Raw genomic sequence first — 14,710 nt, 5'->3', positions numbered from 1 at the left:
GAGTAATCCTCGACTTTTTCAGGCATTCAAAGTGGTCCTAATTTCTGTAATTTTTGTTCAATTTAGTCCTTTTCTATGATGACTCTAAATCGTTAATGACATAGTGTTCAAATGAGCCATTACTGAATGAGGTGTAACTTTTTTTTATATATGTGACAATTGTCCAATGAGGGACTACCACGTGGTAGTTTAATTTTCAACCAAAAATTAGGGTTTTACTATGGTGGAGGTTATTATTTGGAGATGGAGGTGCGAGAGGTCACAACATGTGCTTTGTTCGTGATTTTGTTTCGGTGTGATGGCTCCGTGCAATTTAGGTTATGTTTTTTTTTATTTTACAAGTTTGATATTTGGGACTACAAGTTCTAACACGTGGAGAAGATCTCACGACCTAAGGTTTGCGATTTGTGATTTCATATCTCAAACTACTATGATGGTTGTCGTAATGGTTAATGAAGGTTTCCCATTTTCACGTTCTCTGGGTGGAAAAAGGCTTGTAGTGGTTGCTACTCGTTAATTTTTGAGGTTGAAGAACATCATAGTGGTGGGTTTTGATGACTGACGGCTTTCGCGGTGGTTCAATGATGTTGTGGTTCTTCTGATATAGTGGCTAGATTTTTGGGTGATGAGAGGCTGAAGATGATGATGCGACCACATTCAATTACCACGTTTTCATGTCAGCCTTTGTTTAAGTTGCCATTGTCGCAACCAGAATCGCAACGAGCAGAATAGCGAGACTCTTAAAAAATGTGATTTCAAAATTTTGAAAATCAGAGTTTGGAGTCACCACCATAGTTTATTCTGAAAAAACTACGGAAAAACCATAAAAGTAAGGCATGCGAAATCAAAGTTTTGAGTTCGGGAGTCGGTTATGCGTAGGGAAGGTGTTAGTACCCCTACAACGTCTGCCTAAAAGAGGTATCTTTAATTAAACGTGCAAAGTTGATGTGATTTTTAAAATGGTTATTTTCTCCGAAACTAACAGTACAAGACAATATAAATGAAAGAAAAATATTTTTGGAAAGTTGAGAAGTTGTTTGGAAAATTGTTTGAAAAATGAATAAGGATAATTTTGGATATTTGGGAGATGAACCTGACAAGGCATTGCCTTGCTCCTACGTATCTCCATATTTTATGGAGAATCAAGGATTGCGTAGTTTTGGCTCGTTGTCATTTGAAAAAAAGTTAATATTTTTATATTTTGGAGTTTTTTTATTTTTTTGTTATTTCGGGAGAAAAAACAATATCATGATCAAATCAATAAGCTCGACACACAGTTGGAAGATAAAATTATTTTTGATGATTTTTTTAAGATTTTGTGTTTTTTATGATTTTTGAATTGATTATAAAAATTAAGATGCAAAAGATAAATCACACAAATATTTACACTTATTTGTAATGAAAACATTTTTATATTTTTTTAATTTAAAATAAATTCGATACTTGACATGATAAAAATTATTTTTAATTATTATGAAAAGTTTAATTGTTAAACAAAAACAAATTTAAAACTTGACATGACAACTAAAATTATTTTGAAAAAATAATTATAAAATAAGTCTGAGACATGACATCTATATTTTTTAATTATTATAAAAAAATTTAATTACCAGGTAAGTTCAAGATTTAACATGATAAAAAAAATAACAAGAAATTTTAGAATTAACTAACAACTATACATTAACAACAAAATGAACAATAAGAGTGTGTACGATGAACAAATAAGATGTGTGCATGTGAACAATTAATATGAGTATCCATATGAACAATTAAAATATGTATGCATGCGAAACAATTAAGATGTGTGTACATGTGACCAATTAAAATGTAACAAACACAATCAAACCACGACAAAATAAAACACAGGGGTGTGGGGTTAACAATTATGGATATAAACTGAAAATAAATAAAAATAAAATCCAAAGAATAATAGGTGAAAACAGAAAAAAGCAGAGGTGCACGAAGTTTGGTCCAAAATGAAAACTGTGGTGAAAAGACTGAAATCAGATGGTGCACAAAGAGTTGGCTTCAACACTTCCATTCTGACAGCTTCAGCACTTCCTTCCTTCCGACCATTGTTGAATATTTCATTGATAATTTTTTCTACAAAACTTCAAATGTAATTGAAACTTTTTTCCATAGAAATTAGACTCAGAGGGCTTTCATTTGATAGCTCACACATAATTTTTGAACCTCTGTACTAGCTGCAGTTTAAACTCGAAATCAGGTTTTGAAATTTCGTTTCTGGCACTGACCTTTGGTCACTGTTTTGATTATAACTTTTTCCATAGAGCTTCAAATGCGATGATACTTTTTGGGTTAGAATCTAGACTCAAAGGGCGTTCATTTGAGTACTCACACATATTTTTTTGGACATCTGAGTTAGGTGCTGTACGATTTCGAAATCAGGCTTTGCAGTTTCGTTTCTGGCACTGACCTTGACTCACTGTTGTGCTCATATATTTTTCCATAAAACTCTAAATGCAATGAAACTTTTTGGGTTAGAATTTAGACTCAAAGGCTTTCATTTGAATACTCACACATATTTTTTTTGGACATCTGAGTTAGGTGCAGTATGATTTTGAAAAACACGAGTTGTGAAAGGATTTCAGTGTCACGGTTATGACGATGGAAATCAATTTTGTGGATGAAACATGTTGAAGATGGTTTGCTGAATGATGTAAGGAATATGGAGAGTGCGGAGGAGGAAAGAGGTTGAAAGCAATTGGGTTTGGTGTTAGAAGACCTATTTTCAATTTCTCGGATATGCTAGAATGGATGACGGGTTTCCCTCATGTTCTTCGTTGTGATGGCCTCGGTAGTAGGCATTGTTCTGTTTGTGACCATTATTTCAGAGGGAAAGCTAGAGAGGAGGAATCAAATCAGACTTGAAAGGTTCCCCTGTGTAAATGATTCAAGAGCTTTTTTTTTTAGAGAAAAGAGTGTTGGGTATGTAAATGTCGGTCATTTTGATTGGCTCAAGATGTAGTGGGTTGGTAGGAAAATTTGCAGTGTCTATCATTGGAGGGTTTTGCTGGAAAATGTTACCAACATCATTAGTAAATTTATCTTGATAATTGTCTCTACAAATTAGATCCAATCAAGTAAAGAGAAATCCAATATTTACTATAAATAACATTGTCTACAAAGTAATTAATACATTGTTATATAACGTACTTCATGAGCGTCCTATTAATACAATATTAATAAAATTCTAAATTTTATAAAACCCTTATATTAATAGGAAAAAATATAAAAAAATATCTTAAAAATATAACTCACGATTAATAATAAAACCTTATAATAAATATTGTCAGAGAGAACGTCATAGGTGTCCAATTTAACATCACATATTTTAAGCGTCTGACTTCGTCCACCAATGACCAAACTTATCACCTCCTACAGAATTTAATTCAGGGTTACCGTACGGACCAAAGTCTCAGTTATTAAAACCCTAAAATTCAATAACTACAGAAAAAATCCAATAAAAAAGCTGAAAACTGCGTAAAAACAATCTTACGGACTAAGATTTTGAAGAATCCAACTTTTAGATTGGGTCAAAAATTTGATTTATCGAATTCACAGGTTGGCCTACATGAACATGCAGTTACAGGAAGATACGGATTGAAATTGATTGGCTTTTATTTTCTGCCTTATATCGAATTCACAGGTAGCTCAAGCTATAAAGCATGAGAGTGATGAGAGAAAAGGTTGAGAAAAGAGCATAAAAAATGGGAAAGTTGAAGTCAAGTGTCATTTCTTCAGATTTGGTTCACCGTAGTATTCTACTTTTCCTACTTCTTTTAACACTCTATTCCATTGAACCAGCGTCTTGTGCCTCCAGAGTGAAGTTCCTTCCAGGATTCGAGGGACCCCTTCCTTTTCTTCTTGAAACTGGGTAAGTTAAACTCTTACTGCTAACTACTAATCCTATATATGCTTTAAGTTTTGAAAGCATTTGGTTGAAACTGATGATACGAAAGGTATGTGGGAGTGGGAGAATCAGAGGATGTGCAGACATTTTACTACTTCATTGAGTCAGATAACAACCCCAAGGAAGATCCTCTTCTGCTTTGGCTATCCGGTGGCCCTGGTTGCTCAGGCCTAAGTGCCCTTTTTCTTGAAATAGGTAACACCCTTTATTTTCCTTTTCATTTTGCGCTTAGAAACAGAAAAAACAATGTTTACTCTGTATGGGTGATACAGGTCCACTTGAATTAAAACAGGAGGAGTACAATGGAGGTCCACCCAACTTGATCGTCAGGAATGAATCATGGAACAAGGTGCTAGTCTACATTATCATCAAATTACACTAAAGAAAACATTTCTCGTCATATTAAAAAATTTATTATTGATCCTCTTATATTTTAAAAAAGGAAAAATTACATTTTCTGCTTTCAAATTCGGTCTTTCTTATGGTTTTTTGTCCTCTTGGTAGGTTAGTAGCATTATATATGTAGACTTGCCTGTTTTCACAGGCTTTACTTATGCCACAACAGAACTTGCTGCTCAAAGTAGTGATACGTTGTTAGCTCGTCAAGCCCATCAATTTCTAAGGAAGGTATTCATCCAAATTTTATTTCTTTATTTTAGAATACATTTGTTAGTGAATCACAATAATGCTTAATTGTTTGTAGTGGTTAATTGATCATCCAAAATTTTTGTCAAACGAAGTTTACATTGCTGGTGATTCATATTCTGGCATTCCCCTTCCAGCAATTGTTCAAGAAATTGCACAAGGTAAAATGTTTCTAAATGATTTTAAAAAATTAGAACCTCACATTAACAATCATTAGACCGTTAATTGGTGACGTCTGGAATGTAAATCATATCATTAAATTACTGTAGTTTGTTATAATTATGTATTAGCATATTTCATTACTTCAGGTAATGAGAAAGGGTTTCAACCAAGGATAAATCTCCAGGTTAGCATTTTAAAGTATTCTTTTATGCTATATATGTTTTAAATTAGAGTTATGTAAAAAGTTAAGTTTATTTCAACTATGTTGAAACTATAAAAAGTTAAACTAAAAAGATTCAACGTAGTATAAAAAAAATATCTTAATAATCAACACTAACAAGATAAAAAAATATTAAAAAGAATGATTTTAGAAAGAAAACACTCTCATTCTAACAGGTTAGTCGTAAACAATATTTTCAAATTCATAAATATAATTAAAAATAAAATTATTATCGTTCATTTCAATATTCTTTCACAAAAATATTTTTTAAAATATTTTCAAATAAACTCATATTTCAATTTTAGTATAACATTGTTTTGAAAATACTAATAGACAAAGATCATAAAATATTGAAATACATCCACAACATAAAATATCTTTATTAAAATTACTATTATTAAGGATAAAAGGTTTTGAATAGTCACTAATTACAATAATGGGAAAATAAGTTTTAATTTTAGTTTTGGTGATCACAAAAATGACCAAGTTCAATGAGCCAAAGCTTGTTTGATAAAGACTCAATGATGTAGATATTAATAAAAGAATATACTATATCTTCAACTTTTGTAATTAAGAAAAAAAAAGAGAAACAAATGGAAAGAACTTTTTTCTCACTGTAGGATTATCTTAAGAAAATGGAATTATGTAACAAGTGAAAGGAATTATTTATTTTTTAATAATAAAAGATGAATTTTTATATAACAACTTATTTTCTGATAATGAAGTGTTTTTTCTTTAGGGATACCTTTTGGGGAATCCAATAACAACTAGAAGGGAGAATGACGATGGAATCCCTTTTGCTCATGGAATGGCACTTATTTCTGATGAACTATATGAGGTGATTTGATTTAATTTTATTTTAATTCATGAATTTCTATTGTTAAGGATTTTACTCAATAAAAAAAATCAAAGACTAAGGAATTTTCTTAATTTATGAATAGTCCCTACAAAAAAATTGTAAAGGAAACTACGTGGATGTGGACTCCGAAAATGTATTATGCTATAAAGATATGGAGTTATTCAATAAGGTATGCATTTTCTCTTTTTTTCTATCCTTTTTTTCGTATAAAAGTTTGGTGACTAGAATTTTTAGTGAAATAATAAAAAATCATAAGGTCAACTATTGTTTCTATTAGAATTTTAAGAGAGAAAAAAAAAAGGTAGTTATTATGTTAGTATAATGAAGTAAATATAAGTTGTAAAAAATAGTTTTGCAAATGAATAATGTGGAGGAGTTTATATTGATCTTTCATGTATGTTACAAAAAGTGGCTTTACCTATTTATATACTTGAACTAATAATTCTACCACTTTCTAGATTATTTTACATATTCTTAACTTTTGTAATTATCTTATTGTTTCAATTTTAGGTTTTAGGTTTTATTTATTATTTTTCTTTCTAGCACAATTTCTTTTCTTTTTTAAGACTTTTTTTTATGATGTTCCTTGAAATTAATTAACTTTAAGAAAAATTGATTTTTATACTATTACGAAATAACGAAAAATTAAATACTTTATTTATTATCGTGAAAACAATTAAAATAATGTGAAAATAAAAAATAATCTAAGTATTTATTATAATAATGTTTGAAAATTTTCAAATTAATATATTATTTTTTCAAATATATTTCAAAATTTATTTATAAGATTTCTCCATGCGTCTTCTCACTCTAAAGAGCATCAACATGATATAACATCATCTTTCGTACAACAATACGAGTTATACGATTATCGCACAAACACAAACAAACAAAGATGAACTAACCAAAAAATAATACAAGATATTAAACAATATCCACACTTACCCACACTATTCAAATAATCCATTCCAATCCATGAAATTACATCACATTCGTGAAACACCACAATGTATCACCACTAAGTTATAATAAACAACATCACACGAAATCACATCACCACCAAGTGATACCAAAATATGTCATTCTCTAGAAACCTACTATCACAACACCTACTTACCAAAGCATCCTTACTTATCAAAGTAGTACAGTTTGATTCATTTTTCCTTCTTCCATAACCCTTACTAGTAATACTATGTTTAGGCCCAAAGCCTTACGGTTAGACTTTCCTCTACTTGCTTCCATAAATCTTACAAGTATACTTTGCTTAAGCCCAAAGTCTTACTCTCAAGATCTGTTTCTCCTACTTCTATAAGCCTTATGAGTATCAATTATCCAAATTAATACAAAAACAACTAGCATTGATACATGGCATAACATTTAAACAACTTGGCAACACATACAAACATTACAACATCACATAAACACCATGACATCATACAAAAAATAACACTACTATAGACCATAAAAGCATGGATTCAAAATAGTCACATTAGTTAATGAGTAAAATAGCATATATCTAGATTAAAACATAGATCAGACAACTTAGCTCTAACATGAATCTATACAAGTTAGGATGCATACAACCTGGACCAACTAGAACCAACTCAGATCCTACATAAATAGCACAACTAGATAAAATAATAGCTTGATTCATCAAAAAGCATAACATAACAACCCAACCAACCCCACACCCTTACCTTTTGTGATTAATCCACACTTAGACACTAGTTTTTTATGGAACTTCCCATATAAGGTACCTTTACAAAACATCCATTCATGCAAATATGGATAATAAAGTCATACATAGATTCAAAAAGTATGTTTAAATATTCACAAGCACCATGTACCATGCACCATGCGAAAATTCAGAAACTTCTCAAAAATTTATTCACATGCACAAATCATATGGCCTAAGGAAACTTATCCAACCTAAGAATTTACCAATTTATTTTTTGAAGACATAAAAGAACCCTTGCACCCTCCCAATCATGGTCCAACAACACATCAATTTCAAAACCAAACATAAATCGAAAATAACATAGTACATTATAGGCAAGCCTCTAAACTAGTGCTAACACATAATCACCCATTACCTCTGCCCCATAAACACCACGACTACGTAAAAACACTACGATGTCAGGTAAAACACCACGACATAATAAAAGATCACTACAGTAATAACATATCTCATAAAGATCAACATGCATCTCAAAAAGAAGATAAAAGTAGCACAATCAAGCAAAAGGATAACCAATATGGACAAAGAAATCTACATTTTATAAACCAAGGACAAGATATCAATTATATAAAAAGAGAGCAATGTGGAAGCAGAATTAGGCACCACAAAAGATTCAATGAACAATCACTAACAACAATAGTGACAACCAATCATACTAACATAATAGAATCATGGCCAGGACTGACAAACACAACATGGAACAAACAATGTCTCAATCAAAAGTAAAACAACAAAGGATCGCTCCCCTTACCTGGGTTTCCTGTTAAGCCTTTTCCTAGAATAACAATGTCTTTCTACTACACCCCGAACTCTCACAAATCTTCACTTGATCAAACTCTCACTCTCACGACACTCTCAAAGTTTCTACCTCTCTTCCTAATGGTCACAGTTTCTATCTTAACATAATATAAATAAGAGACAAAACTAACATTATCGGGTTTATTTCTTGAAATCTTTATAAAAACCCATTATTTTCATAATATAATAAAATAAAATTATCTTGATTCTAATTAATTCTAATAAGTCATTCAATAAAATATTTTATTTTAGTTTTTCTTAAACTACTATATTTAACATGTGATTTTATTGTTGTTAAAATAATGATACAATGTTTAGGAAGCAAAAATAACCACATTAATATCTTTCTATCACTAGTGCAGAAAGGGCATTTAACGTGTGTTATTTTGGCCTTTTAACGTCATCTCCAGAACCGACGTCATTGTGGGTGACGTTAATCAAACGTCGGACTCAAACAGGTCTGACGTCTTTATAGACGTTGATTACTGCATGACCTCGACGTCTAAAGGGCTCCATAGACGTCGGACAATGCAATGTCCGACGTCTAAAGGGCTCCATAGACGTCGGACATTGCATTAACCGACGTCTACTGCAGCTCGTGTCTTTGGGTAGCGTAGTAGCACCTTCTTCCTTTGCTAGTTTCGTCATAGAAAAGGTTGCGTCTTTTGGATCTCTTATGACATTTCAACTGAAAACCAAATCTGGGTTATTGCCTAGTTCCATTAAAACTGCCAATGAAAACGAACGGTGACAATAGAATTAGGCAAGGACCAAAGTTCGGTTTTGGATTGAAACGCTATAAGACATCCAAAAGACGCAAGTTTTTCTTATGAGGAAACTAGCAAAGAGAGAATGCGGTACAACGCTACCCAAAGACACGAGAAAAACCGCACCAAAACACGACAAAAACTCATTTTAATCGGTTCAAATGAAAGATAATCAACCAAAGACTAATATAATCAGAATAAAAGTATGTTTAAACAGTTCAAAAGAGACACAAACGCACCTGGAAAAGCAATGCCGCGGACAGAAAAGGCGAGGAAGAAGACGATGAAGTGCTCGTAACAGTGGGTTTGATGTCTGATTTAATAGCAAACTAGACGTCGGCTCCCCAGGTGAACCGACGTCTATTATGGCCTAGACACTGGGGCCCTCACTAATATGACATCCAAAACAACTTTTCATCAGGCATTTAGACGTTGGATGGCGTGATCCGACGTCTATACGGTGGAAAAAAATAATTTTTCATCTACCTGTCAGACATATACACGTCTGTTAGGAGGGGCACCGACGTCTATAATCGAATATAGACGTTAGGGTGGTAGGATTGGACGTCTCTAAGGCGAAAAAAAATGACTTTTCACCTACCTGTCAAGCATTAAGACGTCTGTTAGGAGGGGCCTCGACGTCTATAATATTATAGACGTCGGGGCCCCTCCTAACAGACATCTATATGCCCACTTATTTACGAAAATGTCACCGGTCAATAATTTACGTTGGTTATTTTGTGGTCCGACATCTACGGGATGACGTTAAAGCCCAATTCTGCACTAGTGTATGTTGATTCTCATGCTCATGATTACCTTAATAAACATTTTATTCCCTATGCTTGTGACCAGATACAATGAGCCTACTCTCATCCCTTTCCGAAAAGGCACGAGCAAACATAATATAATTTTGGCTCTAGCCATGGCTCAAACACAGCACACACAAATTCCAAATTAACACATCAAACCACACAACTAACACATTTACCTTGTCATACACATGCACACAATAAGAATCAAACACATGACCATCAATCATAACACAAAGCTTTAACAATCTCTGCTACACTTCACTTCTGTAATACTCATTTTTTTTATATTTACTAATTACGCCTAAGCCTACCGTCTTTCTAGATATTTATTTTTCCTTGGTCTTACACTTTTAAAATTTTCTTTTCTTGTAACTTCTAGAAGTTTGTATAAAATATAACACTTCTTAATGCAAATTTAGATAACTCCAAGCATAAATCATATAAATTTGACTTTGGGCGATACCTTGGTGAATATGTTTTCAACTTGATTTAATTTTCTGCCTAATAGTACTCGAGTTGAATTTGCTTGTTTGATTATACCCCTTTGATAAAGTGATATTTAATAAGTATATGATTTATTTTATTGATGACGGAATGGACTATTCCCATTGTCATAAATGGCTTGTTATTATAGTAGATGTTAGTAAAGTTATATTATTGTTCTTTCCACATCTTGCTGATTGACTTGTAGTTTTTACAATTGTCAAGTAAACTATTTCAACTGTTGATTATTTTTATGCGTATGAAAAAAAATATCGATCCAAGTGAGAAGGTATAACCTGATCTATTATTCATGTCAACAAATCACTATTGGTGGAATTGAAAAATATTAAGTTTGTCATGAATTTTTACTATATACCAAACTTTGTCTTAGGGATATCTTAAAATTCATTTTTTTTGCTTCAAAGTGTACGTGATTTTCATCAACCTTGACAAAAGACTTCTAACTTACATAATTGTTGACTTTTTGGTTGTTAGATATAGTAAGTTTTCGATTAAACACCTCTAACATGATACATTAACTTCTTGTGCTCCACCATCTTTTTGAATCTTCTCATTTGTCGCTAGTGGAGTAACAACAAAATTTTCATCATACATCTTAAACTTCTTTAGTGAAGTCTCAATATATTTATTTTGAGAAGTAAACATTCCTTCTTTTTGTTGTCTTACCTCTCTATGTCGAGGAAGTAATTCATCAAGTCAAGGTTGATCATCTCAAATGTTTTCATCATTTTTTGGGAGTTCCATCATCCTATTGTTTCTTGTGTAGATAAGATCTATTTATAGAGGTATAATACGAGCATCATATTCACAATAAGTTGTGATGTATAAAGTTGACTCACTTTTTCTCCTCTTAATTCCTTGATTGATGATGCAATCATCGATTATTTTGTACCAGGATCAAGGAGTTTGCTCAAAGCCATATACAATTTTAACTTATGTTTCTTTTCTCCATTTTAACTTCACCTATCACACATGCATCTCCATTAAAGTGAAGAGTGTAACATTTCTCCATCATTGGCTAGTGTTCAAGAGCTTTTTTAAAGATTTGGAACTAGAAAGACTTTTTTGATGAGTCTTGTACCTTTCTTTATCTCCACAACAACAATGGTTTTACCTTTTAATTCCACTAGAGCATTAGTTAAACTTTCACTTTGATAGCGTCATCAATATTTCTGAATATGTTCATATATTTGGTAATGTGATCATTGAATTCGTTATCAAAGTACCAACTTTGTCTTGTTTTTTCAATGAAATCTCATGTGAAACACATGAAAACACTAAAAAGGGAAGGGGCAGGGGTTTGAGTAGTGTTTTAAAAATTTTTCGCAAAATAGTGTTTAATATTACTTTGTACGGGTTAGACGGTCTGCGACAATATTAAACACTTAAGTTTATAAAGAGCTTTGAATGGAAAACTTTCAAAAGTAAAAGCAGTAAAGCACACTTTGTTTTTATACTAGTTCGTTTCAAGTTGAGCTACGCCCAATTCTCTCTTAAAATCCTTTAAAGGGTTCCACTAAACACGAGTTTACTCTTGGTTTACAAACTAACCAACGGGTTAGATGAGTTTCACCACTCCTAATATCAACTTTTAAGCGTTTAGGATATATAGTGTTTAATGTATATAGCATTTAGTGTTGGTTACATGTACCCTAGACTGTCTAACTTTTATTAGACGTTATTGCAATACATTTTGTTACCGTCCTTATAGCGTTTCGGCTTATTAAACAAAAGTTAGACACTCTTATATCATTAGACGCTCTTGTATCGTTTAGGCACTTAAAGAGTAACGTTTAACGCTTCTAATTATTTGTGTTAGATGATTAAGCATTATTTCGTTTTAGACATTTATGTTAAACTTCAAAAATAGGTTGCTTAGACGATCTTGTCTTAACAATTTTTTTTATGTGTCTAAATTTGTTGGACTAACGTTACTAACAATCCATTTCTAAGTGATTTGACTTTTTACAAATGTCACAAGAGAATATTTGTCTTTATTGGACTTTGAGAAACTTTTAGAATTATTGTTGTTTCTAAACTTTTTTCCTTTTTTCCTTTATTCCTTTATTCTAATATTTTGATTTAACCTTTGGTTGGAAAATATCCTCAAAGTGTCTTTGTTAAACCTTTTCAATTTTCACTCAAAGGAGCCTATTCATTTTATCACTAATAAGATGGAGTTATATCCTTATTTTGCTCAAAATCAAAATTGCATCATTTCTATAAAAATCATTATTTTCTTATCAAGAATATGTCTCCATTTTAATGTTTTAATAAATATAATTTTGTAGTGAAAATAGCCACGATATCAATGAAGAAGAATTTGTATTGATCATGATTAAGGAACTTTTTGAAAATACTATGAAACAATTGAAATTTTGAGATAGTTGGGTAAGATATATATATCCTATAAATAACCAAACGTAACTTTGCTACACCTCAAAATTTTAGAGGAAATAGCAAAGGTTAATTGTTTTGTTATGATAGTTTAAGAGATTGTTTTAGTAACAATGTACTAAATATAGGGTGTAGGTAGCAGCATTGAAGATTGAGGGCAGTATGTTAGAAATTTATATTACTTTTTATCTATTTTCTATTTTATATATGTTGGATCAGTCACTTTTACATTTTTCTAGATTATTTTAGGCTTTCTTAACTTTTAGAACTACCTAGAATTATATAGTTGCAATTTCTAGATTTATCTATTATTTACTTATGGTTCTAAGAGAATCTATATTTCTAGATTTTTGTTTTCTTGTAACTCTTAGAAAATTGTATCCAATTTAAGAATTCCATTGCCACAGCTTGTATCAGGACTTTCTGGTTACAATATTTTGGAGCCGTTGTGTGAGTTCGATCATTCTACACCTCCTTTGAAAAGATCCCTAATTGAGAAATTTCCTGGCAAGCATTTCTTGAAAACTGATCTCAAATTGCCAGACGTAACATGTCCGGTAATGTTCATGCTTTAATTGAATGACAGATGTTCTCTAATTACTGTTTCCTTCCCATGAATTTGGCAATGATGTTTGTTTCCTTTCCATTATTAGACTTATACATCATTCCTATCTGCTTATTGGGCAAATGATGATAATGTTCGAACTGCACTTAATGTTCGCAAGGTGAGTTCATACAACTCACTGCTTTTGGTTTTCCTTTACACATGCTAACTACATTATATAACAATTACAAATGCATGTGTTGCAGGGAAGTATAGGAACATGGATTCGTTGTCATCGTGATGAACGTTTCATGTACGATATTTCAAGCAGCGTTGAATATCACACAAATCTTAGTATAAAAGGCTATCGTTCACTAATATACAGGTCAATGTTCCTTCTTTATGCTCTCATGTATTGCATAAGGTAAAACTATACAACAAATTAACTATAATTCAAATTTCTTGTGACAAATAATAGTGGCGATCATGACATGATAGCTCCTTTCTTGGGAACTCAAGAATGGATAAAATCTTTAAACTACTCTATTGTTGATGATTGGAGGCCATGGAATTCAAATGGACAAGTTGGAGGGTATAATTTTATTTTTTTTCTTACCACAATTTGAATCATATCTCTTAGGTAATTGTCTTCCAACAATACCATGCAGAGCAAGAATGTAGTTATATTTAACCATGCTTAATATATATTAAAACATAATTAAATATTGCACTTAATGTTTGTGTTTTATTACTACATGTAGATACACAAGGACTTACTCTAATCAAATGACATTTGCAACTGTGAAGGCAAGTATTTCATTCTCCTTGTTACACTTGTGGCTCACGTTCACACACACACACACACACATATATATATATATATATATATATATAGTGTGTAAATCTTTGGTAGTATTTTGTTTTATTATTTTAACTCCAATAATTTCAGGGTGCGGGACACACAGCTCCGATGTACAAATCGAAAGAATGTTTTGACATGTTCAGCAGATGGATATCTAAGAGAGCTTTGTAGGAAAATAAAACGAAGACCATTTACTATCCTGCCAAGGACCGAATTTAGCTGTTTCCTAATAAGTGTGTTTTTATGAACCCAAAATTAGTATTATACCTTCTAAATATAAAAGGAGGGACTAAGTAACTCTATTTGAGTAATGTTTTAATTTTGAATAATCGCTTAAAAACAAATAATTTGATATTTCTTTTCATTTTATATTTAGTTCCGAGTTAATTATAAATGACAGTATTTGTGTCAAATCGAGATGAGTTAATACACAATGTTTATAGGTAAGTAACCTAATAAATGTATTTG

General features: G+C 31.6%; 1 protein-coding gene across 2 annotated transcripts; it reads left to right on the top strand.

The window, feature by feature from the left end:
* The first annotated feature begins 3,488 nt into the window (after positions 1 to 3,488).
* Positions 3,489 to 14,611, top strand: LOC108332119 (serine carboxypeptidase-like 13). 2 transcript variants are annotated; one of them, XM_017567243.2, is made up of 14 exons: positions 3,495 to 3,898; positions 3,984 to 4,129; positions 4,207 to 4,283; positions 4,439 to 4,561; positions 4,638 to 4,740; positions 4,888 to 4,925; positions 5,701 to 5,799; positions 5,903 to 5,989; positions 13,244 to 13,393; positions 13,490 to 13,561; positions 13,647 to 13,765; positions 13,859 to 13,972; positions 14,142 to 14,187; positions 14,330 to 14,611. In XM_017567243.2, exons 1-14 carry the CDS (start codon positions 3,732 to 3,734, stop codon positions 14,411 to 14,413), a joined length of 1,425 nt encoding a protein of 474 aa, XP_017422732.2. In that variant the 5' UTR covers positions 3,495 to 3,731; the 3' UTR covers positions 14,414 to 14,611. The 2 variants fall into 2 exon arrangements, with proteins under 2 accessions (XP_017422733.2, XP_017422732.2); XM_017567244.2 differs by lacking the exon at positions 13,859 to 13,972 and having other exon boundaries at positions 3,489 to 3,898.
* Positions 14,612 to 14,710: the final 99 nt, after the last annotated feature.

Source organism: Vigna angularis, chromosome 4 (assembly GCF_016808095.1).
Source record: "Vigna angularis cultivar LongXiaoDou No.4 chromosome 4, ASM1680809v1, whole genome shotgun sequence".
Taxonomy (NCBI): Eukaryota; Viridiplantae; Streptophyta; class Magnoliopsida; order Fabales; family Fabaceae; genus Vigna; species Vigna angularis.
The sequence above is the reverse complement of the archived record's forward strand: the minus strand, read 5'-3'. Positions and strand labels throughout refer to the sequence as shown.

Bases quoted from the DNA above. Each gene is read 5' to 3' on its own strand.
- LOC108332119 (XM_017567243.2), top strand. From the start codon at position 3,732: ATGGGAAAGTTGAAGTCAAGTGTCATTTCTTCAGATTTGGTTCACCGT. The intron at 5,800-5,902 runs GTGATTTGATTT...ATTTATGAATAG, and splicing joins TTTCTGATGAACTATATGAG to TCCCTACAAAAAAATTGTAA. The intron at 13,394-13,489 runs GTAATGTTCATG...TTCCATTATTAG, and splicing joins TGCCAGACGTAACATGTCCG to ACTTATACATCATTCCTATC.